We start from the raw sequence: 27,435 nt of genomic DNA on the forward strand, positions 1-27,435 counted from the left end.
GATATGCTTGGTGTCATTTCTATTCATTCTTTTCCCAACTAAGAGGTAAAAAATAATGTAATATGAAGGTTCATTGATCCATTATCACTTACTTTGTCAGCCAGGTTGTGGTATTGGGGTAGAAAGAATCAAGGTACAAAAAAGGGTCTGTTACAGCTTTAGGCCTCCAATAAAATGGTAAAGTGATTGAAAAACCATATCCATAACTCAAGACTAAGAACACAAGAAAAAGTACTTGGTTTAAAAAAAAAAAAAAAAAAAAAAGTGATGTCTCAGCTTTTCTTTGTATGGATTGTTCCAGCCCCCAAATATGTTCCTCCAATCAAATAGACACTTCATCTCCACTCACTTTACCAGTGGCCAGATCGCATTATCAAATGACTAAGATCAGAGACCTGAGGATAGTGAGATGTTTTTTACTTCTCTCTAGCAAAATGAGGAAGAACCAGAGTACTCCACACATACCCTTTCCAATTGTTAGCTATTTGAGAAATCAGCTAAGCCAATTCAGACTTTGTTGATGCGCACTTTATCAGTCTTCTGCTTTTTCTGTAGATACCAGAATCTTTCTGGTTTCTTCTGAGTTCTTTCTTTATCCCTGGCAAAATATTTTCCCTTACTGTATTTTTGTAGTAATTAAAGACATATTTTCCCAGTTAGCTTGTGCCTAACTCCTAAATCTTTTCTCCAGAAGCATGACTTTGTCTTTTCTTCAACTTGACTACTTTAAAACTGACCATAAGTTCTTAGCAGACAGGAATCATGTTGTAATATGTAATGTCTGCCTAGCTCATGGGAGGCACTAAGCTTAAAAAATAATTTATATTCAATCATTCAATAAAAATGATGTTCGGGGGCTCTATTATCAAGAGATATTATTAGTACATTTTTCTGACAAAGGTGGATTTTTAGCCTCTTCGGGGAGAATACAATAAAGGGAGCTTTCCTAGCTTCAGACACCTAGATTCTTAAAGTGAAAATGTTTCTCCCATTCGGAAAGTTAAGGGTTGCCACATTTCCAGGATGGTTATGTAAATAATAGTAATTAAGCACTTTTTCCTCAGACCCATCCTAACAAAAAAGAAATGGGAAATTTAGAACAGATGCATTTGAATAGTTAGATAGGAAAACACCATAAGCAAAAACTGTCCAAAAAAAAAAAATCTTTTCAGTTTTGTTAGATATTTATGTTTTTTCTCTGACATTTTGGCACACTGATAATTTTGTTTTTTGTTTCTTATATGTGTGTTTTATAAGCAAATTAGTCATGTACGGTGAATAGAACTAGGACCTAAGAATGCCAGGTATAATTTATTTGGGCCTGGATATTCGTCCCCAAGATTTATCACTAATCCTCAAAGATTTTTTGAGGATTAAAGCCACTAATTTACTCCACTGAGTATGAAATCACCAGACAAAAAGCTAATATACTATGTGCATTAATCCTTATGGGCAGATCCTAGCAGTGTCCTAGAATTCCCAGAGGTATACCATAGGTAAGGAGTCACTGGAGGAGAAGAGGAGCCTGAGTTCCCTCCTACAAACTTTTTTGGTGATTGAGAGGTAAAGCCATATTTCTTCAGGTTTTGATTGTTTCAAGTACAAAAGCACAAAGAGCTAAACTTCAGCTGTAAACAGCATTTAAGGCTTATATAGGTGGCCGAATAAATTGTAGGTGCTATCTCAGAATTGGATAAAAAGGAGCTCTTAGGGTTTGAGTAACTTAGATGGCCATGGGTATCAGAAGAGTCACTGAAACACTCTATATGGGTTATGTACAAGTATCGTCAGGAAAGCAGTAGGAGGATCTTTGTGGCATATTCCATCTCTAGAATACTGGTATTAGAAGAGTATAGTTTAATGATAACTAGTAAAGGATCTGAATGTCTTTAAAATCACTATTTGTTCAGAGTTCTTTATTAATGGATTAGATTAGGTTTATAATGTACGAAATAAGAAAAGTAACATGGGAGGTTAAATAGAAAATTTTGACTGCATGAAATTTAAAACTTACAATCAGTGTCATCAAAATTGGAAGGAAAGCAGGAAAATGGGGAAAGGGGCGATTTGACAGTAAGATTCTCTGATAAAGGTCTTGTGTCTGAAATATATTGGAACTGAAAGATCCATTCTCCTATTGATATATGCTCAAAGGATATGATTGGGCAGTTTTCAGAAGAAGAAATCAAAGCTATTAATAATGACATAAAAAATGTTCTAAATCATTAACAATTATAGAAATGTAAATTAAAGCAACTCTAAAATATCACCTCACACCTATCAGATTGACTAACAAGGTAGAAGAGGAAAATGACAGATGTTAGAGGGATGGTGGAAAAATAGGGACACTAATGCATTGTTGGTAGAGTTGTGAACTGGTTCAATCATTCAGAAGAACTTGGAACTATGTCCAAAGGACTACCCTTTGGGACTACCCTTTGATCCATAGTACCACCCCCGGGTCTTTGTCCCAAAGAAGTCAAAGGAAAAGGACCTATATGTACAAATAAATGTTTATAAATAAATACAAATAAATATTTATAGATCTCCTTTTGTGGTGGCAAAGAATTCAAAATGAAGAGGATGTTCATCAATTAAGTAATGGCTAAACAAGGTATATAGTATATGATTATAATGGAATACTCTTGTGCTATAAGAAATGATGAAAGGAATGGTTTCACAGAAACCTGGGAAGACATATATGAACTGGTGCAAAATGAAGTGAGCAGAATCAGGAGAACATCATAACACAGTAACAGTAAATATTGTAAATGTGACGAATTGTGAAAAACAATCAGCTACTCTAATAGTGATCCAAAGCAATTCCATAGGATTTGAGATGAAAAATGCTGTCCCCTCCAGCAGCAGAACTGATGAACTCTTAAGTGCATATTGTAGCAATTTTTCCACTTCTTTTTTTCGTGCTTATTTTAGTATATTAGCATATGGAAATATGTTTCGCATGACTTCACGTGTATAATGGGTATCATATTGGCTGCCTTCATATGGGGGAAAGGGACTAGAGGGAGGGAGAGAATTTGGAACTCAAATTTTAAAATATTTTTTAAAATTATAGGGGGGAAATCATTGTTTCTTAAAAAGTCTTTCTCCTTTCCTAATAGTTCAGCAGTGGAGCAGAGATAACAATAAGTATGAATAGTCACAGTATAAGATCTAAAATGCCCTGATTTGATAAATGGATAAAAGTGATTACATATTACAGCTTGGTTGTTTTCCTTAAATGTGGTACCCAAAACTGAGCACAACATTCTAGACATAGAACAAAATGCTGTGTAGTTCTATAACCTCTTGTTCTGGATGTGATAGGCCATCAAAGAATCGAGACTAATAATTTGCCCCATTCTTTGGTCCTCCCCAGTCCATTTCTGTTTAGGGTTGGCTTATGTGAGTTTGAAATCCATTTTATTGTAATTCAAATTTCTGTAATTTGGCTAGGCAAAAGACAACAGATAAAATGAAGAAAACTGACATAAAAATGAGTGGTATCATGTGATTGAGAACTGGAAATGGAAGGCATCAGAACTCTGATAAAAGTAGGGGCTAACCCTGAATGTAGAGAACTTGATGATAAAGCAAGAAGTGGAGAACAGTAGATACAGAATGAGGCATAAATTTAAAAGATGAGCAGTGTACTCATTTGTTTTATCCAACTGCTTATTTGCATCTTAATTTCTTTTTCATGTGATGATCTTTATTCCAGTCACTTTATCCATATTGAATTTATTTTGGAAAATTGTATAAGATGTTGGCTAATCTCAATTTTTTCCATACAGTTTTCTACTTTTCCTAGGCAAGAAAATTTTTAGAAATCGACAGTATTGTTAAATAAGCAAAGAAAAGAACATTTTGTGAATTTTAAAAAAAAGTCTTCAACTGCCTGAAAAAAAGCTGTCTAAAATTACATGTTGCTATTAATTGCAAGTTATAATAATTAAGACACTGCAGTTAAATATGTGGTTTATATATTCTTTCTCTCTTCCTTCTTCAGTGTCTGACATAGCTTTTCCTTTAGTCATATCCATACAGGAATATCCCCAATTGGAGGAATCCATTTCTTTATTCTGCTTGGCTCTTTTAAAATCTTGTTATTGTGCCATATAAAATCCAAGTGAGAAGGAAGCCAAACAATATAGAAATGTTCCAATTCCTAAAAATATCTACACCTTGTTTATTATAACAAGGAGGAGGCCTCTAGAGTAGTGGTATCCAAACTTTAAAAAAAAAAAATTCTATTAATAAAAGAAAATTTCAGCACAGTCTTCCCTAGCATGAGAACTTGGAGATTATCAGATTCAGTCCCCTCCTTTCATAGAATGAGAAACTGAAACTCAAAGTTAATTGATTTGCCTCTGGTCTCACACCTACTGATTGTCTGAGGTAGCATTTGAACTCAAGTCTTTCAGATGTCAAATCCCATATCCATTAAGAAGAGGAAATTTTCCCATTGGCACCTGAATATATAGTGTGGTGGGTGCTAGGTTGGGGTTAATTATAATTGCTCTGAAGGTCAAATGACAACTTGGATTGGGGAGTATTCAGGGTAGAGGTGGTTGTGCTAGAAATGCCTTAGATTTGGCTCCTATGGGGAGAATAGGAATTGAGTCTTTTAGTTGGTTCATTGTACAGCCTTTGCCATTAACTTTAGAGATTACTGCTCTAGAATATTGTGACCTAAATTAATGCCATATTGTTTGAGAAGTAGAGTTGGTATGATAGATGAACTGCTGCCTTAGAGCCACAATTCGAGTATAGCCTCTTTGATACTTACTAGCTGTGTGACCATATCTGTAAAATGGTTGGGGAATGGATTTATTGTGAAGCTCAAATAAGATTAATATATTTAAAGCACTTTCCAAACCTTAAAGGTACTATATAAATGTTGTTAGTTGTTATTATTAAATTGCTTCATTGCTGTTGGGTTTTTTTCCTCCCTTTTTAAGCAGACATTTGTGTAGAGAGCATTTTATTGTTGCAGGAGCAATGCTCAGTAATGGGATCATGTGTCATGGGGAAACAAATTGATTATATAATGTCCATTTATACACTGGTGGCATACCTTTTAGGGCTGTGAAATGGGAATTGGGACTCTGAAACCAGCTGTTTTAGAGCTATTTCTGGGTTAAAGAGCAGTTCTGATTAGGGATCACAGAAATATAATTTATGTCTCAAAGATTCTCTCTTATTCTTAATGCTTACTCTATGCAGTTGGGATCTCCAGTAATGACTAGACTAGATAAGTTTGTGTAATTGTAAATCCAGATCATTGGTACAAAGGGAGATGCAAAGTATATCTGAATCTGAGTAGAAAGGACTTTTTCTAAATGTGGGATAGAAGAAGGGGTTGATTAGATTAATAAGGAGAATCAGGAAAGGCTTTTCATATAGGAGATGACATTTGAGCTTTTATGCATAGGTAGTATTTGAATGGAGAAAATTGAAAGTAAGGTCATTCCACACAGAAGTAATTAAAACAGAAGCTTAGAGATGGAAAAGCATGGGTGTACTTTTGTTGAATAGCACATGGACCAGTTTGGCTAGATCATAAGAGAGTAATGGAAAGTTATGTTGAAGCCAAAGAGTCAGAAGCTCTTCCTAATGTCTGACTTTTTATCCTTTTGAAATTTTGCTTGTTTATTGTCCCATCCTTTTCAAATGAACAGTACTGATTTTTGTTGTTTGATTGGATGCAACTCTGGGTTTCATAGGCAAACACTAGCATTCCAGGGTAGCAGTCCCTCCCTTTAATATAGGGGATGAACAGATGGCTACACTAAGCCAACCCACCCTTGAACTATGCATTTGGATGAGGTTCTGCAGCTTTGTAGCATTTCAGTTAAATATGCTAGTTGGCAGAAAAGTGTGGGCAGAATGGTTCCTGATACCAAGGCACAGTTTTAACAATCCAAAATTCTTTCTTCCTTTTACATTATGGACAGACTTGGTTAACTGCCAGAGATATTTAAGATAATCTATACAGCCTCCCTGAAACATGGATGATTGCTTCAACTTCATAGATGGATAAATCCTAGTGTGGACATGCTAGATTTTTCTGTTTCTTTCTCTGTCTCTTGGTCTCTATCTATATCTCCTCCCTCTCATTTCTCTCTTGCCCCCCCCCCCCTTCTATTTCCTCCGTTTCTCTGTTCCTCTGTCTCCTTTCCCTTTCCCCCTCTTATTTCCTTCTTCTTGTCTTTCTCCCTCATCTTTCTTATTTCCTTAATGGAATATTCATTGGGGCTTTGAGGAAGGATTTTGCTGTTCTTTTTAAAAATTTTACTTTATAAATTCTCTTGCTCCTATGTGCAGCATGAGCTTCTGGTATGGCTCTTTTTATTTGTTGAGTGATCCTGTATTTTTAAATGATTCATTCAGAAGCTATGGAGCATTCTGAGCAGGATATGTGACTCATTTGGTAAACAGCAACACCTTGGAAAAGACAGTGGAAGCTTGGTGTTGGCTTTATGAAGTAGAAATGAAAGGGGAAACAGGTTCCATACATATGACTACATCTAGCCATTGATGTTTCTGCATATATTTACTCCTTAGTCTATCTGTTCCAAATAATCAGCAAGAAAGCAAAAGCACAATAGTATAGGGGTAAAAGGAGAGGCATTAAGACAGAGGCAGCCAGTGGATAAAGCACTGGGCTTGGAATCAGAAAGACCTGACATCAAATTAAGCATCAGAAACTTACTAACTATGTGACTCTGGGCAAGTCACTTAAATTCTGTTTGCCTCAGTTTCCTCAGCTATAAAATGTAGATAATGACAGCATCTATCTTAAAAGGGTTGTTAAGAGGATACAATAGATAATATGAGTAAAGCAGTTAATGCCTGGTACATAGTAATTTTATAAATTTAAAGAATTTAATGAAATGCTAATTCTCTTGCCTTCCCCATAAGATAGTAGCATACCTCCCTGTCTCTTAGAATGATTATTTAATTAACTAACATTGTCCTCCTGCCTCTCTTTAGTTGTACTGACCAGTTATTGCCATATCACCTTTCCCATTGCATCTTAGGTTTTGGGACTTGGATCTAATCTTTTAAATAATAACTTGCATAAGATCTTTTCATATGTGTTTCCAATAGAATTTGTTCAAAAGGAAAACTTAGAGATGAAAGTTGTTCCATTCATTTAGTATTCCTAGAACTAAAAGGCATTTGGATCTAATATAAGTTTTGGACTGCCATTTTTTCAAATATAGAAACAATACATAATATTAAAAGATAGCATAGTTAGGGCACTGTTGGTGGAACTATGAATTGAGATGATCATGCTGGAAAGCAATTTGGAATTATGTTTTTTTGTTTTTAAGCGACTAAAATGTTTTTAGTCCTTTAGCCCAAAGAGCCTTTTTGCTAAAGATATAGCCCAAAAGGCCTCATATATTCATAGAAGAATTTTTTGTAATTACGAAGAATGGAATCAAATGTAAGTTCCCATCACCTGGAAAATGACTAAACAAATTGTGATACAAAAGTAAGCAAATATAAAGAATTTAGAGAAGCATAGATTTCTTTTTATGAACTGAGGGAAGTGAAATAAACAGAATTTGGAAAGTAGAAACATGCGACTAAAAAGAGTAAATGAAAACAATGATCAAAGAAAAAAAAATGTTGCAGAATTGTAATAGTCCATTGTTTCTCAAAAGAGTGGAGAAAATGCACTTTCATTCTTTAATTGTAGAGTGGAGGGAACTATAGGATGCATATTGCATATGCTCTCAGACATAATCCAAGTATTACTCCATTTTTGCCAAACTTTTTTTCCTTATTTTTTTTATTATTTTGATCATTTTGTGATCATTCTGTACCCTAGGGAAGAGAGAAGTAATTTATTTGATATTGAAAGAGATGTGATAAAAGATAATGTTGAGTATAAGAGAAAAGGTCTTTGTAAGGAGAAGAAAGAAATTTAGAAGGGAAACACTGATAGGATGTTAGAACTACCATTACCAAATGTAAAATATACTCAAAACAAGCCGAATTTAATTGAAATTGATTTTTATAATAAATATAGGATAGAAAGTGGTTTCTAATGTGATCCTTTCTTTTCTTTTTTCTTCTTTTTTTTTTTTTTTTTTGTATAGGAAAATAGTCATTTGCTTCTGTTTGCCAAGTTCACAATTTTAAAAAATAAAAATTTAAAATAATAAATAAAAAATGAAAGTGCCAATAAAATTTTTGAAAGAGCACTGTATTAGAAATGAGAAGACCTGGTTCTACTCCCACCTCTTAACATTTAACTATCCACAAAACTGTAATAAGAGCTGACATTAGAACATTGGGAGGAGATCACAATTTTATCATCTTCTCTTTAGTGTAAAATTAACCAGCCTTGATGTAGTCATTTTACTTTGTTCCACCTTAACATTTAGGCTTTTAAGATTCTATAATTTCCCAAAGTTGATGCCCATCCTTTGAGAGGTATGGCTAAATGGGTTGTGGAGCATAAAAATAATAGAATATATCACTGTGCTATAAGAAATAATGATATGATGGAATACAGAGAAGTATGAGAAGATTTATTTGAGCTGATTCAAAATGAAATTAGCAGAATCAAGAAAACAGTTTACGTATTAATTACAGCAATGTAAATGGAAATAACAAAACAACTGAAATTGGTAACTATAAAGTTGTAAGGACCAAGATTTACCCCAATAACCAGAATGAATGGAACTTGAAGCTTCTGATTTTTCTCTTTCCTTCCCTATCGTCACTCTTTTCCAATGGCTATCTTAATCTTATTAAGAGTAGGAAGTAGAAGTAAATTAATGATAGCAGAGGATAAACACACATTTTTAAACATGAAGCAAATTCTAATAGCTAGATTAGCCAAGAACACCATTTCATGACATAATCTGTCTGATGATTGAGTGAATGTCATAGAAATTTTGTCTGCTGTGATGGTTTTACCAAAGACCACACTGTAGCCAGAGAGTCTCCAAAGTGCATATACCCATGTCTGTCTGAACTGGAGCCACAATGCAAAGCTGCAGCTTTAGTTAGGCCGAGACTTCATTTTGTTTTCTCTCTAGCCATGCACAGTGATTTTGTTTCAGTGGGCTGTAAATTTATTATAAACATTATCTTGTCCACTGACTTGCTTAGAGACCAAGAAATCATTCTTAAATTTAAAAAAATACTAGTCCTTCTCCTTAAAATAGAAAACCTTTTAGAAAGAATACATCCAAACACTCCTGGTTTACAAAAACAGTCATGGGGCAGCTAGGTGGTGCCTAAAGTCAGGAGCTCCTGAGTTCAAATATGATCTCAGACACTTAACACTTCCTAGTTGTATGGCTGTGGACAAGTCACTTAACCCCAATTGCCTCAGCAAAAACAAAAACAAAAACAGTCATCCTTTTTGTGGACCTCTAGACCTCTTGGTTTTTTATCTGACCATCATGATTCCATCAGTCCCAAGAAACATGATTTCTGCCACATACTTTTATATGAATGAGTTAGGGGATTAAACCTAGGAAAAATTTCATTATAAACTGTTGTTGAATTTTTAGGCTGTTTGCCCTTTTTGTAGCTAAAAACTGGAAACTGAATGGATGTCCATCAGTTAGAGAATGGCTGAATAAATTGTGGTATATGAATATTATGGAATATTACTGTTCTGTAAGAAATGACCAACAGGATGATTTCAGAAAGGCCTGGAGACTTACACGAACTGATGCTGAGTGAAATGAGCAGGACCAGGAGATCATTATATACTTCAACAACAATACTATATGATGACCACTTCTGATGGACCAGGCCATCCTCAGCAACGAGATCAACCAAATCATTTCCAATGGAACAGTAATGAATTGAACCAGCTATGCCCAGAAAAAGAACTCTGGGAGATGACTAAAAACCATTACATTGAATTCCCAATCCCTATATTTATGCACACCTGCATTTTTGATTTCCTTCACAAGCTAATTGTACAATATTTCAGAGTCTGATTCTTTTTGTACAGCAAAATAACGTTTTGGTCATGTATACTTATTGTGTATCTAATTTATATTTTAATGTATTTAACATCTACTGGTCATCCTGTCATCTGGGGGAGGGGGTGGTGGGGGTAAGAGGTAAAAAATTGGAACAAGAGGTTTAGCAATTGTTAATGCTGTAAAGTTACCCATATCCTGTAAATAAAAGGCTATTAAATTAAAAAAAAATAATAATTTTTAGGCTGTTTTCTTCATAACTCTAACTTTCATTTATTTTTATGCCTTCACTATTTCCCTGTTAAGCTAAGCAGAGTAAAGCTCCCTTCTCCCTATTTTTCTTGCTTGGGGAGTAGGAATTAGATGCAGCCAAATGTATTTTGATTTAAATGTCATCCATGTTTCATGTATGAAATCTCTGAATAACTAGCAGAGCACATAAACGCCATGAAATCATCTCATATGGGGGAATGCTTGATTCTCTCCTTTTCTTTCCTTAGCCCAGCTATTGGCATGATTGTAGCACATCAGCCATTTTATAAAATAACGATGGAGTTTTTCTCTTTTTGCTTTTTTAAAGTCTTCCAAGTTTTCAAGTCCAAAAACATGTGTTGGCAGTTTGGCAAGTTAAACTAAAAACAGCTTTTATTCTTTTTCCTTCCTTTCCTTTCCCTGTTGCTCTGTTATTAATATAGCATTGCACCTAAGAAAATGGACTTTAAAAAAAAGTAGGATTGAAAAAATGTTTAAAAAAAAAATGTTAAACCCTTTATTGGGACTCTTTGGATTGATTATTACTAGACTATCTAGTTCTTTTAGGTTATGTGCAGAAAATATTACCCACTTATAAGCCATACTTTTTCTCCTTCCAAAGGTAGGGATGAGAAAGGGGGTACATTGTAGATGTGTTTGTTAAAGCAAATTGGCATTCAATCTTTTCCAAGCTATATCACAAATCTGTTCTGCTTGGCCCTATGGACCAGAACCTAGAAAAATAGGTGAAATTGCAGAATGACAAATTTAGGCTTTGTATTTAACACAAACAAAAAAGCTTCCCAACAGAGTTCAACATGGGCTTCCCTCGGAAAGTTTCAATTAGAAGCTGGATTGCCACTTGCTTAAAATGCCATAAAAAGAATTCTCATTTTCTCTCTCTCTCTTTAATTAAAGCTTTTTATTTTTCTAAATACATGCGTGGACAATTCTTCAACCTTTGCCCTTGCAAACCCTATGTTCCAATTCCCCCATGCCCTTCCCTAGATGGCAAATAGAAAAGGATTCTCTTTCAGGAACATGTTAGACCAGATGTCCTTGAACGTCTCTTTCAGCCTTAAGATACTGTGATCCTTTCAAGACGCTTAGATCTTTTTCCCTATTCCAATGTGCCCTGAATGCAGTATCTCTCAGTTTTAATGCTCACTTTTGTTTCCAGCCCAAAGAGGTACTTGGTTAAACATTTATAGATAAGTCAATATTCTTTACCATTCAGTTGACATGAATATTTCCTTAGGTGGATGGTTATTTGCATATCTGTTGTAGTAGCATAGGCAACTAAGACCAGAAATTTTCCTCATTTAATTTTTTTAAAATAACATTATTTCCAGAGAAGAGTTGCCTCAAAGGCACATTTCAAGTCTATTCCGTACAGATGCATTCTGATGGATCTTTTTCACTACTATTTCTATCTCACATTACAAAAAAAATTCAGAAAAGAGATCATCAGTCTCTTCTTCATAGCATTTTTCCCAATAAACTTTTATATCCCTCTTCACTTCCAGCTTTGCTACAGAGTTGTATTAGAACTAACAGGAAAATAACTGGAGCTGAGCTGAGAATAAGCTGTGCTCTTCAACTAATTTTGCTTCAACTCTCCTCCTATAGTGTTCAACATGATTTAAGTTTAGAGGTGGGGGAGTAATTTGGGGAAAATAACATGGCTCAAGGGAAAAAGCATATGAGACAGACAGACAGGCAGACACACACACACACACGGAGAAGAGAAAGAACTAGAAGCCAGATCGTTTAAAAAAAAAAAGTTGAGTCTGAAGCAGTCATAAGACAGAAGAAAGATATCAAGAAATTTCTAGCAGGAAAAAAAAAAAAGATTTCTTTCATTATAACCAGAAAAGTTGAAGAAATAGTTTTAGGGGCAGCTAGGTGGTGCAGTGGATAGGGCACCACCCCTGAAGTCAGGAGAACCTGAGTTCAAATTTGGTCTCAGATACTTAACACTTTCTAGCTGTGTGATCCTGGGCAAGTAAGTTATTTAAGCCCAGTTGACTCAGCAAAAGAAAAAAAGGAAAGGAAAAAAAAAAGAAATAGTTTTAGTTTTCTCCCTCAGTGCTTACCAGTCCTCTAAGCCCTCCATGTTATACACCCCTATTCATCTATCTTTCCAAATGAGGCTATCAATCTTAATTTACCTCCTTTACAAGTAAAGAGATGAGCAGAAACTTGATCTCCTACCTCATTTCCCCTCCTGAGAAATTTGGCATTTGTTTCTTTCAACAAAATCAGGTCATGCTATTGAGTTTGTTGTCTTGCCTAATGACTTCTATGCCAGTATTCTAGCTTTGCCTTTGATATTCTCCAAATAAATAATTGTTGAGACAATCATTGAGAGTAGGAACTTTTCCTTCCTTTCTTTCTCCTTCCTTTCCTTCCCTCTTTTCCTTCCCCCCCTTCCTAATCCAATGCCTGACATTCAGTGGGTGTTTAATAAGTGCTTTTAAATTACATTAGAGCACTACCTCCTTTGCAAAGTCCCAGCCATCTTTTTACTTGACCTTATTTCTAGCAAATAAAAAGTCTTGAATTCATTGCATCTCCTGTATCCAAATTTGTACCATCAGATAAGGTTCAGAGTAGCTTTGAGGAAAAGGACAATGGCTGTTTTCTATGCCTAAAAAAAAAAAGATCTTGAGCAATCTGGGAAATGTTTTTCTCTGCTTGCCTCTGCCAGATTTAAGAAAAAAAAGGAAAAGAAAAAGGAAATGGATTGAGATAATTCAATTGGATTTGAAAACAGAGTTCTACCTAAAGCAGCTGAGGTATGAAGGAGTAAATTCTATTTAGGGAACATTGAAATCAAAAAACAGGTGTGGAAAAGCAAGGTTGAAGAGAGGAAGTGGAGGAAGAATAGGTCCAATAGAAGAGAACTCAATTAGTCTAGAAACAAAAAGGCAGATGAAACTGTGTGGCACTGTTGAAGGGATTGCAGAAAACTACTTTCTCCAAACATGGTGTTGCAGACAATTTGTTGGAGAAGAGGAGCAGCTAGTCAGCCTCCATGAGATTTTTTTGTGTTATTTTTTGAATTACCAGTGTTGATCTGTTTCCTTCCTTGTCTCCCTGGTGAGCAAGCTCTTGCAGCATGCAGGCTTGCATGTATACACATGCCACTTTAGAGAAGGTCTTAGGGGAGTGGCAAAATTATGGTTTTGTAATTCTATCTTGCCAATAAGAAGCTGAAGGTAGATCTGGGTTTTACCTACTCATTCCTTATCCACTCAATTTCCCCACATAAGATGGCAAAATCCCCGCCCCCCCATCTTCAATTGTATTTTTATGCAACTGTTATAAAGTCTATAGCATTGTACTGGCCTCTTTATGGCTTGTGCAGTCTCTGTGCCTGCCCCTGATGAGGAGAAATAGCATTTGGCCGATGGGATGGTTTGTGCCTTTACTGCTGGCCGTTGGGCTTCAGTCCTCCGCAGCTCCGTCCCGGCTCATTAAAACCCAGAGCCAAATGGTTACACTGATGCCTGCTGTAGCACTGCAGGGGCCAGGAAGTTAAATGGATCTCCTAATCCTGCATAATTTATCTCCCTGTTAGCCCCTCATAAAACAGCCCGATTCAGCCCCACCACCAAGAGCTATATTCTGAATTTCCTATTTTTTGATGGCCAGCCTTTCCCTGCTTCTCTCTTTATTATTATTATTAAAAATTATTTTCCCCTTGTTCTCCAGGAGTTGGCCTTAATGATTCTTTCATTTGGAGCCTTCAGCTTGCACCCCACTTCACTAACAATCTGTCCACTTGTCTTGTTTGGACTTAATACCACAGAGCAGTTGGTGCTCTGTTCTTCCCCCTCCCCTCTCCTCCTGTTGTCTATTGCCTTTTCTCCCTCTCTACTCCCAACTCTTCCATCCTTTTCTTCATCACGTCTTTTCCCACCCCCCCAAAAAAAAATTCTTCACCTTCCCTGACCTTCTCTCCAGGGACTGTTCCTGCTGTAAGACATACAATAAGACATTTTTTTAAAGGGCATCGATTCACTGACTCCTCCCCATCCTCATCTCTCTCCATTTCTATTTCAGAGATTTACAAACGAGGACCACCTGGCGGTTCATAAACACAAGCATGAGATGACATTGAAATTTGGCCCAGCCCGGACAGACTCAGTCATCATTGCAGGTATTCACTGCTCCAAAAGCCACGTGCTTCAATATCACCCCACAGTTAAGATTAATACCAGGGACCAGATGTACAGAGAATTGCTCTTCCCTTCCCCCATTAAGGGCTTTTGTGTGATCTGCATTTAATCAGGAAAAAAAGGAACACTGAAAACTCCCAAGTTTCTGTTCTCTTCCTTTTTCTTCTTCCCTCCTCTCCCCTTCTCCCCACTCCCTCCAATTTTAATAATAAGATCAGCTTCTGTGGTTTTAGTGGATAGGCATGTAAGATTTTTTCTTGGATTTCTCTTCGTCTTCCTTGCATCCATTTTATTAAGATTCTTGAAGATTTATGGACAGAAGAGGCCTTTGATATTTCTTCCTACAGCTGATGAGGTGAGGAACAAAAGAAGGTGAGAAAGCTGACCCTGCTTGGCTACTGCTTCTCCAGTGAGAGTCAGTTTTCCTGAGCCAGGGAGCTGACAGTTCATAAATTCAGCCATTTTCCCTCTCCCAGCCACGGCTGGGAGCCCATTTCCAGAACTTAGACAAGACATTTGATCAATAGCACTTTTTTAAGCAAATTTAGGTGCTCTGGAGCTTTTCATGAGTTGTCAGTCTCAACTCTTGTAGCTCCTTGTATCTTTCTCAACTATGGTATCAAATATAACAAGCAGCCCATCATTTCAGATGCACCAGGCATAAAAAATTAGGCAGGCTTTTGTTTTTATATCAAAGGAAAGTTTCAGATGGTTAACCAAGGGTTTTCCAGGCAGGTACAGCTTAGTATTCTGCCTTCATGGAGGTTAGTTTCTGATCATCCTATCAGACACCAGACCTTTTTAGGCAAAGATTTACTCACTTTCCCTTACCCCCAGACCTGGGGGCAATATTTTGACTAAAATTTCAGAATCCCTGAGCAAATAACCTACTTCCCATTCTTATAGCTTCACCTGTAACTTTTGTGGTAACACATGAATGCATTTGAAGCATGCCAATCTGGCTAGAATGTAGAGTATGTCAGTGGGATGATGAATTTTGTTTTTGCTTTTTAATTTAATGAAATTATTTAATCCGTAATTCTGGGGATATTTCTTAACAAAATCCTTTCGCTTTTAATTTTTTTCCTCAGTAGTATTTTATTTTTCTAAATAAAGATAATTGTCATTCATTTTTGTAAGATTTTGTGTTCCAAATTTTTTCTCCTTTGTTTTCCTTCCCTCCCTCAAGAGAGCAAGTAAAATGATATAGGTTAAACACATGCAAACCTTCTAAACACATTTTGTATTTGTCATGTTGTACAAGAAAAATCAGACCAAAATGTCAAAAAACACAAGAAAGAAAAAGCAAACCAAAAAAACATGATAATCCTATGCTTCAATCCACATTCAGTATCTATACTTCTCTCTCTGGATGCAGATGGCATTTTCCATCCCAAGTCTATTGGGATTGTCTTAGATTACTGAATTTCTGAGAAGAACTATCATAGCTGATCATAACACAGTCTTTTTGTTGCTGTGTACAGTATTCTGGTTCTGCTCACTTCACTCAGCATCAGTGTAGGTCTTTCTACGCTTTACTGAAATCAGCCTGCTTATCATTTCTAATAGAACAATAATATTCCATTACATTCATATATTATAACATTCATTTCTCAATTGATGGACATCCACTCAATTTCCAGTTTCTTACCACTACAAAAAGGGCCGCTACAAACATTTTTGCTTATGTGGGTCCTTTTCCCTGTTTTATGAGTTCTTTGGGATACCGACCCAGCAGAAACACTGCTTGATCAACAGGTCTTCACAATTTTACAGCCCTTAGGCCATAGTTCCAAATTGTTCTCCAGGGTGGTTGGATCAGTTCTCAACTCCACCAAAAATGCATTAGTGTCCCCTCCAACATTTATAATTATCTTTTCTTGTTATCTTAGCCTTTCTGAGAGGTATAAAGTAGTAGCTCAGAGATGTCTTAATTTGCCTTTCTGTAGTCAATAGTTTAAATCACAACATTGTAAAGAAACCCAATTTTGAAAGACTTAAGAACTTTAATTTAATCAACACAATGAACCAGCCATGACTCCAGAAGAGCAGATGCTTCTATTGTTAACATTCTGTTCTTTTTAAATTTTAAGTTCCAGGTTCTCTCTCTTTTTCCCATCCCACCCCTTGAGAAGACAAACAATATATCAGTTATACATGTGGACTCATGCAAAACATATTTCCATATTAGCCATATTGCCCCCAAAAAAAGAAAGCAAGAAAATTATACTGTGATTTGTAGTCAGAGTTCATCATTTCTTTCTATAAAAGTGGATATTCATTTTTTCATCATGAATCCTTTGTAATTTCACTGTACTGATCAGAGTAACCATGTCTTTGATAGTTGATTATCATTGCAACATTGCTGTTCTGTGCACAATGATCTCCTCTTTCTCCTGTCTTCAGTTGGTATCAATTCAAATATGTTTTAATAGGTTTTTTTTTTTCACTTGAAAATCCCCACCACGCCCATCATTCCTTATAGCACAATAATACTTCATCACAATCTTATACCACAACCTGTTCAGTCATTCTTCAACAGATGAGCATCCCTTCAATTTCTGATTTTTTGCCACCACAAAAAGATCTGTTATAAATATTTTTGTACATATAGTTCTTTTCTTTGATCTTTTTGGAGTACAAATCTAATAGTGGGTTTGGTGGATCAAAGGGTATGCAAGATTTGGGAGTTGGCTTGCTGTTTTTGTATTTTGTTTTGTTTTTTGTTTTTGTGGGGTTTTTTCCCAATTCCATGTAAAGATCATTTTCAACATTCATTTTTCTAATATTTTGAGTTTAAAAATTTTTTCCCTTCCTCTCTTCCCTCACCCCTCCCCAAGACAGTAAATAATCTGATGTAGTATATATGTACAATCATGTTAAGCATATTTCCACATTAGTTTTGTTGTGAAAGAAGAATCAGGAAAAAAAAAAGGAAAAATCACATGAAAAAATTTTGAAAAGTGAAAAATAGTATGCTTCATTCATTCAGTCTCCATAGTACTTTCTCTGAATGTGGTTAGTGTTTTCCAGTACAAGAAAATTATACTATGATTACTATACTATGTATTGTATGATTTTTTCATCATGAATCCTTTGTAATTTGTCTTACAGCACTGTACTGATCAGAGTAATACCAGGTCTTTGATATTTGATTATCATTGCAACATTGCTGTTCTGAGTACAGTGATCTTCTGTTTCTTCTTTCTCCAGTTGGTATCAATTCATATATGTCTTGATAGGGTTTTTTCATCTGAAAATCACTGTATTTATGCAGTTTTATAGCCTTTTGAGGATAGTTCCAGATTGTTCTTTGAATGGTTGAACCAGTCCATTACTCCACCAGCAGTTGATTAATATACCTAATTTCCTTCATCCCTCCAATATTTGTCATTTCTGTTAGATGTATGATAGTAACATGAAATATATTTTAAAATTTAAAGTATTAACTATTAGTTACAAGGAAGGGTAGTCTCAGTTTCATGTATAAATCTTTTTTCATTTAAATATGGAAATGTGCATATTTATTGGTTAAATTTGGGATAATAAATGCATTAGTTAGGTACCATTAATTAATGAGGTTAGAAGAAACAGAGGAGTTTGTATTTGACCCTAAAGAGGTCAGATACAAAGAAGAATGACATAGCTAGATTTTGGAATATTACTTTTTCAGCCATTCCTACCCTTTAGCCTAGATATTCTGCTATCTTCTTGTATCATAAACATCTTTGCTTTCTTAACATTGCTCATATTGTTACCCTTATATCTATACATGCTCTCCCTGTAAGGCAAGTAGGCAGCTTAAGGATTTTACAAAGGAGAAGCCAAAACTTAAAAAGGTGAGAAACTGATTCAAATCACAGTGAATAAGGTCAGAAGTGGGATTTGAACCTACGTCTCCTGACTTACCAGTGCTGTTGATACTCCGCTGTGTGTCATTTACCTGTAGACTACATTGTTTGTGATGATGACTTATGTAATACTCCAAGATAATTTGACATCCAAGATTTCATTTATGCTTTAGTAGAACCCTGTGAGGTTATATGATCTCTTCACAACTAGGTTTGAGGTTGATGAGGTTATATCAGACCTATGATTTCTCTGATATGGGGAAATTCTTTTCATTGATGCAGGAATGTGTGTGTGTGTGTTAGTTATCTGTAATTTCTATGACAAGAAACATGTCTTTATATACAGTGATTAAAGATCATATTACAAAAAAAAATTTAGGAGAACCAGATCAGATACTTATGTGCCTAGCAATAGAAAAGTAGATCATTTGTTATGGGTAGACTAGACAAGAAACAATATGAAATACTTGAATTCAGTAATCCTAAAACAAGCATTACCTGGAAAAGAAACTCTTCATTTGACAAGAATTGCTGAGAAAATAGAAAAACGATCTGGCAAAAATGAGGGTTAGACCAGCATCTTATTGTGTGTGTGTGTGTGTGAGAGAGAGAGAGAGAGAGAGAGAGAGAGAGAGAGAGAGAGAGAGAGAGAGAACGAACGAACTATTTTCTGCTAGATGAGGGCATGGAATTGGCCACTAACAAAATTAATGCAACAAGGAAAAAAAGAAATGGTTGACTGGGGAAAAAATAATTATAGCAGATCTCTGATAAGAATCAGATATATATCCAAGGTATATATAACCAGCTAACAGAAATAAAAGACCACAAGCCAAACCACAGTAAGTTGTTCAAAGATATGAACAGATGTTAGAATTGTAAACAATTAATAGCCAAATAAAGTGAAAATCACAACAACCCTGAAGCTGTCCCAGCAAATTAGCTTAAGATGACAAAAAATAGAAATAATTCACAACTTGTCCATTACTATTTGACTCAGAGATACTGCTGTTAGGTCCTTGTACACCAAAAATTTAATAGCCATTTTTGTAGAAATAATAATTTTCATTCATTAAGAAATAGCTAAACAAATTATGGTACATAAATGTTAAGGAATATTATTGTGCTAGAAGAAAAAATAAATGTGATAAAATGTGATGAATACAGAGAAGTATTAGGGAATACATTTATGAACTGATAAAAAAGTGAAATAATCCAAAGCAACAGAATGGATGTGCACAAAAACTTTAACTATGTCCATGGAACAAACAAAACCAAAACTTTTGGAACTCTGTTCTGAAATAACCAAGCTTGATCCCAAAGAAATATAAAAAGACATTGCCCTTTATACCTCAGTCTTCTTAATAGATAAAAGACGGAAATACTGAATACATTACCCTTAGTAAGTTTGTTGGTTATGTTGGTTGATTTTTGCCAAATATTTTTTCTTTTCTTTTATTCTTCATTAGAAGGAATAACTATCTGGAAAAGGAAAAAGGAGGGAGGAAATATGGGAAGGTATAGATGATGTAAAAACCAAAGGTTTTTTGAAATATTTCTTAAATAAGAGTAATAATATATAGAATACAAACCAGTATGAACATGATCAATAGGGTATAGGAAGAGTTTATACAAGACTCATATGGAAGGCCAAAATGCCCTCTTCTGAGGGCCATCCCCTTCTATTTTTTTAAAGTAATGATTTTATATGCAGTAGTAAAGTATTTCTCAGTACAAAAGATGCCTCCATACATCCATATTTGAAGGAAAAGTTACCTTATTGTTGCCTGGAAGAACTTTTAAAACTATTTTGGGAGGTGGCAGCTTTTCCAAACAGTCAGATTCAGAAGGTGTCTTGTTTAGAGCAAGAAAAAAGGGAATATTTCCATGGAATATCTTGCTGCATTTGTCCCTTAAAACCTTATGCTATTTCCAGAAGTTTACCTAAGGATTAGAGGTATGCAATTTATTCTGAAATGGCTAATCCAGTTGGAAAAAGTATTTATGATACTGTGATTAGGTAACAAAATGATAGGGAGGAGATTTTAAATTGAATTAAAAGTTGGTCTAGAGACAATTAGAGCTTCCCTCCCCCTTCTCAAGGACAGCAATACTGGACACCTTCTAAGTGAACAAGGACAGATTAAACACTAAAAGTAACATTGTGCTTGAAGTCTCAGGAGCTGGATCTAAAATCCTATTTTCTACCATGTACCATAGCTATGAAATGTAGCACTTTGTGAAATAAGGTGCTTTTTTCCTTTTTCTTTTCTTTTCTTTTCTTTTCTATTTTCTTTCTTTTTTTGACAAATTTTTTATCTTCAGACTGATCCCTTTATATAACACTTGTCCTTTGTCTCTGCATCCCATCCTTATCCTTTAGGCTTGCCCAGGTTAGGGAAGAACATTGTCTCCATATCAGTTAACTGCCAAGACACCATTGTTTGTTAGATAATTTTAGCAAAAGCATTCACTTCACTGGACTAAAGTGTCCTCACAGCTTGTGATTTCTCCTTCCTAATTACCCTATTTCATTCAGGGAGAAGCCAAGCCAAATGTTCTTTTTCCAGATTCATCAAGGACATAGATAAAAAGAGAAAATACTACTTAATTATCCTAGAATCTGCTGGGTTAAAAGCTTCCTAAAATTCTGCTTTGGGAGGTGTGTTTTTTAAATAGGTGGGGATTTTTTAATGGACACATAGATAACGAAATGTTTTGTGTTCCCCCTTCTGGCCACAAGGCAACATTGCATAGACACTTAATTCTTTCCATCTTCACCTAATAATTACTGGGGGGGGGGAGGGGGTTGTTTGTTTGTTTGTTTGTTTTTACTGTTAAATAGAGTTTCATAAAACTCATTTACCTCCAGCACACAGTTTGGCTGCTAGTAGAATAAAGAAAACATGACTTTTGTAAGTTCTCAATTTCTTATTTCTTACTGAAGCCTTTACTACGGGTGGAAAGAAAAAAAAGAGTTTGTGGAATAACCCTGCTACTTTTATTAAAGCCTTAAATACTTCCTATTCCTTTCTTATTTTACAGATCAGACCCCTACCCCTACCCGATTCTTGAAGAATTGTGAAGAGGTGGGACTCTTCAATGAACTAGCCAGCTCCTTTGAGCATGAGTTCAAGAAAGCTGCAGATGATGATGAGAAAAAGGCAAGAAGCAGGAATTCCATGGAGCAATTGGGGGGATGTTCTAGACTTATTTTAGCTATATTTGTTGACTTTGTTGGCCCAGGGTTAATTAGATTCAGATTTTGATGTGGGTTATCCTTTTTCTGTTCTATGTAGCTAACCCAAGTCATCTTAGAGTATAAAAGGGACCAGAAGGTTCGGAGAGTCAGCTTTTAATAACTGTACCAGTGAGTGGGTCAGTAGCACCATCCTTTAGATCTGAAAAGCTGAGTAGTTGAGAGAAAAGAATATTGCTGTGATAGTCCAGAGAGAAATGTTGCAATCTTGTCTGTGCTACTATTTAGTGAAAGTTGTCAGTGATTTGGGAGAGAAACTGGGACTTTTGTTAACAAAATATCCGTTTCCATTGCCCTGGATCCCAGAACTTTTGATTTGTGGTTGTTTATCACACAATTGATTCTACTAAGCCCTCCACAGGAACAGGAGAGACAGTATCTGCTTTCTTGATCACTAGAAAATCCCAGAGGGAGATTTGGTGAAAAGAAAGATGAATCAGAGATCAGGTTCTGGTCTTCTGAGTTACTGATTTCTAGCTACAATTGGGTCTGTAGTCTGTAATCAGAACAGTTTGTCCATAGGTCCATGAATCCATATGGCTCTTGTCCAGTAAATACATGCACATACATATATATATTTGTATATAAACACCCACATGCAAAGATTCACATTCTGATCCCTGTTTTTGAGAGAAAGGAACCTTTCATAATGATATAAAATAGAAATAGGGCTACCATATGTGTGTTAGACTAGAGTATAAAGAGAAGCTAGAAAAAATAGTAAACATTTTGATGTTTCTGGATCCTGTCCTCAACCTGCACAAAGGAGGCATGCAAAGGGAATAGTGAGGATAGTTGAATGGGATTCTTCCATCCAGCCTTGGCTGCAAGAATGAATGTAGGCCATCTACCACAATCCCTTCAGTAGATCTTGGAGTACTTTCCCAGTGACATTGGTTTCTTGGCCATCTTTCCTATGAGTTTCTCTTAACCCTTCCCCTTAGTACACTAATAAAGTGAGGGTCTTAGTGGTGATGTCCTTTTAAAATATCTGATTTAGCAATGACCATTTCCCCCTACCTTAAGCTACCTGGGCCCTTCACTAGCTGCTACTGTTTGGATTCCTGTAATTTTCATTTTACAGAATTGCCACCATTATCTCTAGGTACAAGGGGGAAAATAAAGAAGTCAAAATATTTATAGTAGGAGAAGCTGGGCACCAAACTTATTATATGCTCTCTTTTTTCCCCCTCCTCCTTCCTCTCCCTCTTCCTCCCCTCCAAGAAAAAAGGTTAACCCTCTCTACAAACTTCAAGTCCCTGTTTTGGTCTGGTTGTGAGCAAATGGCTCTCTCTTTGTGTTTTCAACCTGCCCATGAAGGAGCAGTCTCTACCTTTCATTATTGGGAAATTCAGACTCAGCAGAGTCTCCAGGAGTGTTTAATGAGCCTGAAACCTACCTAAATCATGAATGTTCTCAGAGATACCTCAAGGGGCCTTAGATCAACCAATGTCAAAATTCAGTCTGGGATGTCTTATTTCTTTTCCCTTAACCATTCTGACCTTGGGAATTCTTGGCTAGATAATTTAGTATATAGAAGATCTGAAGACCTGTTGAATGGAAAGATAAGGGCAGGAATATAAAGGCCTTTTCTATCATTCACCAGCAACTGCTTTCTGTAGAAGTAAACACTGTCTGAACTCAGCCTCAAAGAAAGAGGTTTCTAGGGACTAGAATCCCATGGGAAAAGTATAAAATAAGCCCCTCACTCACAGAGAAGCCAGGGGTAGAAAACAAATAGAACAAAGAAGGTACTTTGTCATGGACTGTAACACCAACCTCCCTGTCACAGTGTGATGTCAGGGTCATTACCTCTGATGGTTTATTGCTCCCTGCAAAGTCATTTACAGCTCATGAGCTGATAGTTCTTCAGCTAGGCAAACTCTCTCTTCCTCTTTCATCCTCCCTCCTGCCTTTCCCTCAGGTCCTGGTTCTTTCTTCTTTTTACCATTAGTTCCTCTTGTCTTTGCTATCCCAATCCCTGCTTGTCTGAGCTTCTAATCCAAAGCATTGGACTTCCAAGTGAGACCACAGCCACACATGGGAAGTCCCCAAAAGGGAGCTTTTCCTAGCTTGTTTGTAGAACTTTAATAGCTGACTTGTCTTCATTACTTTTGATAATTGGGCTATCATATCATCCAGCTTGGTGGAGAAAGGGTTCATAGCTCCCCAGTGGCCAACAGAGCTGGTCAGGAATAGGCAGGAGTCAGGCTCCAAAATCATTTTTACCTCCTACAAGGGAAAACAGCAAAAAGAATCATAAAAATAGCAAGAATATGTGTTAGCTTTTTCTTGCTTGCAGGGAACGAAGGCATCTTCATAGATATTTTTTTCTTTCTCTGGTCAACATTTTACAGATAAAGAACCTGAAAGCTTAAAAGATCAAACAGCATTTGTAGAATCACACAATTAAGTCTGGAATCCGTTTTCTTGTCTCCTACTCCAAATGCTTTGAGTGCTGGATTAGTTTTAAGACTTTGTTCCCAAAGAAAAACCATGTGTTTAGATGTATTTCTTTTTCTTAAAGGGTTGTGTTCATGCTTACCTTTAGCAGGCTGCTGGGCCCTTGGATATGTCCCTGCCTTCCACCCCAGATGTAAGAATCAAAGAGGAAGAGCCAGTGGAGGTAGACTCATCCCCCTCTGATAGCCCTGTCTCCAGTCCCCACTCCCCACCAGTAAAGAAGGTAAGATTCTATATCAAGAGAGCTCATAATCTACTGGTAGGTGAAGATGAATAGATAATAGGTCCCTAATTATTGATTATAACATTTTCCCCACTTTTTTCCTACAAAGTTGGTTTTCTTTAAAAGCTCCCTATATCTGCACAAAACTGGCTCACACAACTCAGTACATAATTATTTTGAAGACAGATAGCTTTTAGTACACCCATAAGACCTCTTTCCCTCACCTCGGGTTCTAGCCTAAGCTTTTCTGGTTTGTCCTTAAGATCTAGACCTCAGATTCCAAGCCAATTACATGAGCAATTGTGAATTTGTTTATTTTTTGTTTTTAATGTGATCATTGGTTCATATTTCCATAGCTCCTTTTACTAAAAGATCTCTCTCAGAAATCCTTATCTCTAAACCAGTGGCTAGGGATGTTAATTTTTTTGGTTGAGGTTGCTCAGTCATCAGGAGGTTTTACAATTTACCTCAAGCCTAGAGTAAGATTATTTAAGCTGGGAATAATTCTAAGAATCCCTGGAATTTACATAATACCTCTTCTTCTAAGATCTCCAAGTGATTTCTCAGCTGTCATCTCATTCATCAAGCCAACATCCCTGAAAGGGAAATAGCCAAGTGGTCTTAATCCCAGGATTCCCCTAGACTGGGTGAGTGAGGTGTGTGTCCCTGGAACAATAGGATGAGGCGATGATATATTTGGGGCATCACTGGTGACCTTGTCAGTAGCCCTTGGCTTTTATTCAGTAAATCAGTGCTAAACGTTATAAGCTCTGATAACCAAACCAGTCCCTTAAAACATTTTGTGATTAGTTGTCCTCTTCTCCCTAGGAGGTCACCTCCAAGCCCGCTGTAATCTCCACCCCCACACCCACCATTGTTCGACCAGGATCTCTGCCTCTCCATCTGGGCTATGATCCACTTCACCCAACCCTCCCCTCCCCAACCTCTGTCATCACACAGGCTCCACCTTCCAACAGGCAGCTGGGGTAAGTAATGGGTCAAAGAAAAGCAATGGGATCCAGATGCTCCCTAGATGAAAATTATTTGTTAAATGGAAGCACTATTTTTATATGACTTTTATGTGAGAGATTAAAGAGAGATATCTAGATAAAAGATTCTCCCCTCAAAAAACCTAATTTTTTTTCTTTTCCATTAAGGAAACCCAATCACTAGTAACTTCAACCTAGTAACTTCACAATGACCTTAAACAAATATTTTGGGAACTTGGATTTGGACATTTGTAAGAAAAGAGCCTTAAAACTTCATGAAGTTAAACACAGTGATGGCTGGCCAGATGTGGAATAATACCAAGCACCAGCTATAGGTTTTATGAATTATTTTCCAGGTCTGTCTATTCAGATTTTCCTCTGGCCTACCCAGGACATTGTTATTCTTAATTATTTTTGTGCCCAGAATGCCTTGCAAACTTCCTCATAAAAATATATATAGAAATCCTATCTCTAGGGGCATTAAGAAGTAGTTATTGGGACTCACATTTGTAGCCTAAGTTTTGTTGGTTTGGGAGCCTATTAAGGAGAAAGAAGGAATAATTTGTTAGAGAGACAAGGTAAAAAAAAAAAAAAAAAGGTATGGAGATGGCTAAGAGGGACAAGATTATGCTTGGTCATCAGGTGGCACAATTCAGTTTAGTGTTGAACATGTTTACTTTGTTACCATTCACTTGTCCAAGGCCAATCATTTTGTAAAGGCTAAGGATATAAAAGCTGACTTAATTGCTCTTCACCTATTCAAGCAATGTATGTTTGCTTGTTTTGTGAGACATGTTGGAAGAATATTGTGAGTTTTTTCTGCCTTTACCATACATGTTGAATGGCAGCTAGAAGCAGGGCCCTACCTCTCACTCTTCCCTACCAGAGTGCCATGGTATCATAAACCTTGCCAGGTTCTCCCAAGGAGCTGTAGTATCCATAAAGGATGGATATCGTAACCACTGCACTTCATCTCTTCCAGGTCCCCCACTGGCTCCCTCCCTCTTGTCATGCACCTTGCTAATGGACAGACCATGCCTGTGCTGCCAGGGCCTCCAGTACAGATGCCTTCTGTTATATCGGTGAGTTCTGTGACTCTTTGGGAGGCCAGTGTGACCAACTTTCAGAATTTTAGTTACATAAGCACATTCTGAAGCCTATAGTCTCCATTTTTTCATCACTTGTATATGAGCAACATACCCCACCTCTTCCCCATTCTATGGCAATTTCTAGCACAGAAAAGGCAAAACAGAAGATCACCTGGCTAGATAATTTCTGATTCCAGCATTAGTATTACTGGCCCACTTGACTGGCTGATTCCTTAGACTCCTTTCTCCCTTACCCATCCAACTCTTCAGGACACAAGCCCCAATTTAGTACATAAAAATTTGCAGAGTCTTGAAGAATTGAGCTCCTAAATCCTTTGTATGTTACTGTCTACTTATATTACATGTATTTTGGATGTACGATTATTTGCTTATTGGCTCTTCTATTAGAAGAAGAGTTCCTTATGAAAGTGGACCGTGCATTGGCCTTTCTTTTTGCCCCTCTCTTAGCTCAGAGAACATGCTTACTGACATAGAACACAGATGTACCTATCTTGAGCTACCTTTTGAATGTCTAAGAGCTTGTTATTGCACAGGGCAAGCAAGTCTCAGTCTCAAAAGAGTTTGAAATTGGAAGAGTTAATTCCCACCAAAAACTTTGTTTTTTCCTTCGTTTCCCTCTCTCAATCCAGCTGGCCAGACCCATCTCCATGGTCCCCAACATTCCTGGTATTCCTGGTCCACCAGTCAATAGCAGTGGTTCAGTCTCTCCCTCTGGTCTGCCTTTACCTTCAGAAGCCAAGATGGTGAGTACATCCCAGTCAGGAGCAAAACTGGCCTCCTCTGGAGTGTTTGCTCTAAGCTTAGATTTCTTTTTAAAATTTAATTTCTTTCTCAGTTAAAAATTTCTTTTCTGTCCTCTCCCTGGAAAAACAAAAATAAAATCCTTGTAACAAATGTGAAGAGTCAAAACAAATTCCGGCATTGTCCATGTCCAAAAATGTCATCATCATTCATCATCAGTCTTTTAGAATCATAGTTGGTCATTTAAGCTTAGAATTTTCAGACAGTTTGGACGAAAGACGCCCCAGACCAATTTATCTATCTTCTCCCTGCCCTAAGATCCCTGCCCTCTACTCACACAGGCTTTGCCAAAGGAAGGAGGCAACATGGACTGCATAGAGAGTGGAGTATTGGCTGTTT

The 27,435-nt window shown here is 36.6% G+C and overlaps 1 protein-coding gene across 9 annotated transcripts in view; it reads left to right on the top strand.

Moving 5' to 3' along the window:
• The window catches only part of LOC100935419 (cyclic AMP-dependent transcription factor ATF-7), an 86,784-nt gene that overhangs the window by 47,382 nt on the left and 11,967 nt on the right, over positions 1–27,435 (top strand). For 5 of the 9 annotated variants that reach the window (XM_031937752.1, XM_031937754.1, XM_031937753.1 and 2 more), the window contains 6 exons: positions 14,286–14,382; positions 21,298–21,416; positions 24,063–24,197; positions 25,026–25,183; positions 26,169–26,268; positions 26,925–27,038. In XM_031937752.1, the coding sequence (XP_031793612.1) occupies positions 14,286–14,382; positions 21,298–21,416; positions 24,063–24,197; positions 25,026–25,183; positions 26,169–26,268; positions 26,925–27,038 (723 nt within the window). Of the gene's footprint in view, positions 1–14,285; positions 14,383–21,297; positions 21,417–24,062; positions 24,198–25,025; positions 25,184–26,168; positions 26,269–26,924; positions 27,039–27,435 lie in introns of those variants that run through there. The other 4 variants (XM_031937755.1, XM_031937760.1, XM_031937756.1 and 1 more) reach the window with 2 other exon arrangements.

Source organism: Sarcophilus harrisii, chromosome 5 (assembly GCF_902635505.1).
Source record: "Sarcophilus harrisii chromosome 5, mSarHar1.11, whole genome shotgun sequence".
In the NCBI taxonomy this organism is placed as follows: domain Eukaryota; kingdom Metazoa; phylum Chordata; class Mammalia; order Dasyuromorphia; family Dasyuridae; genus Sarcophilus; species Sarcophilus harrisii.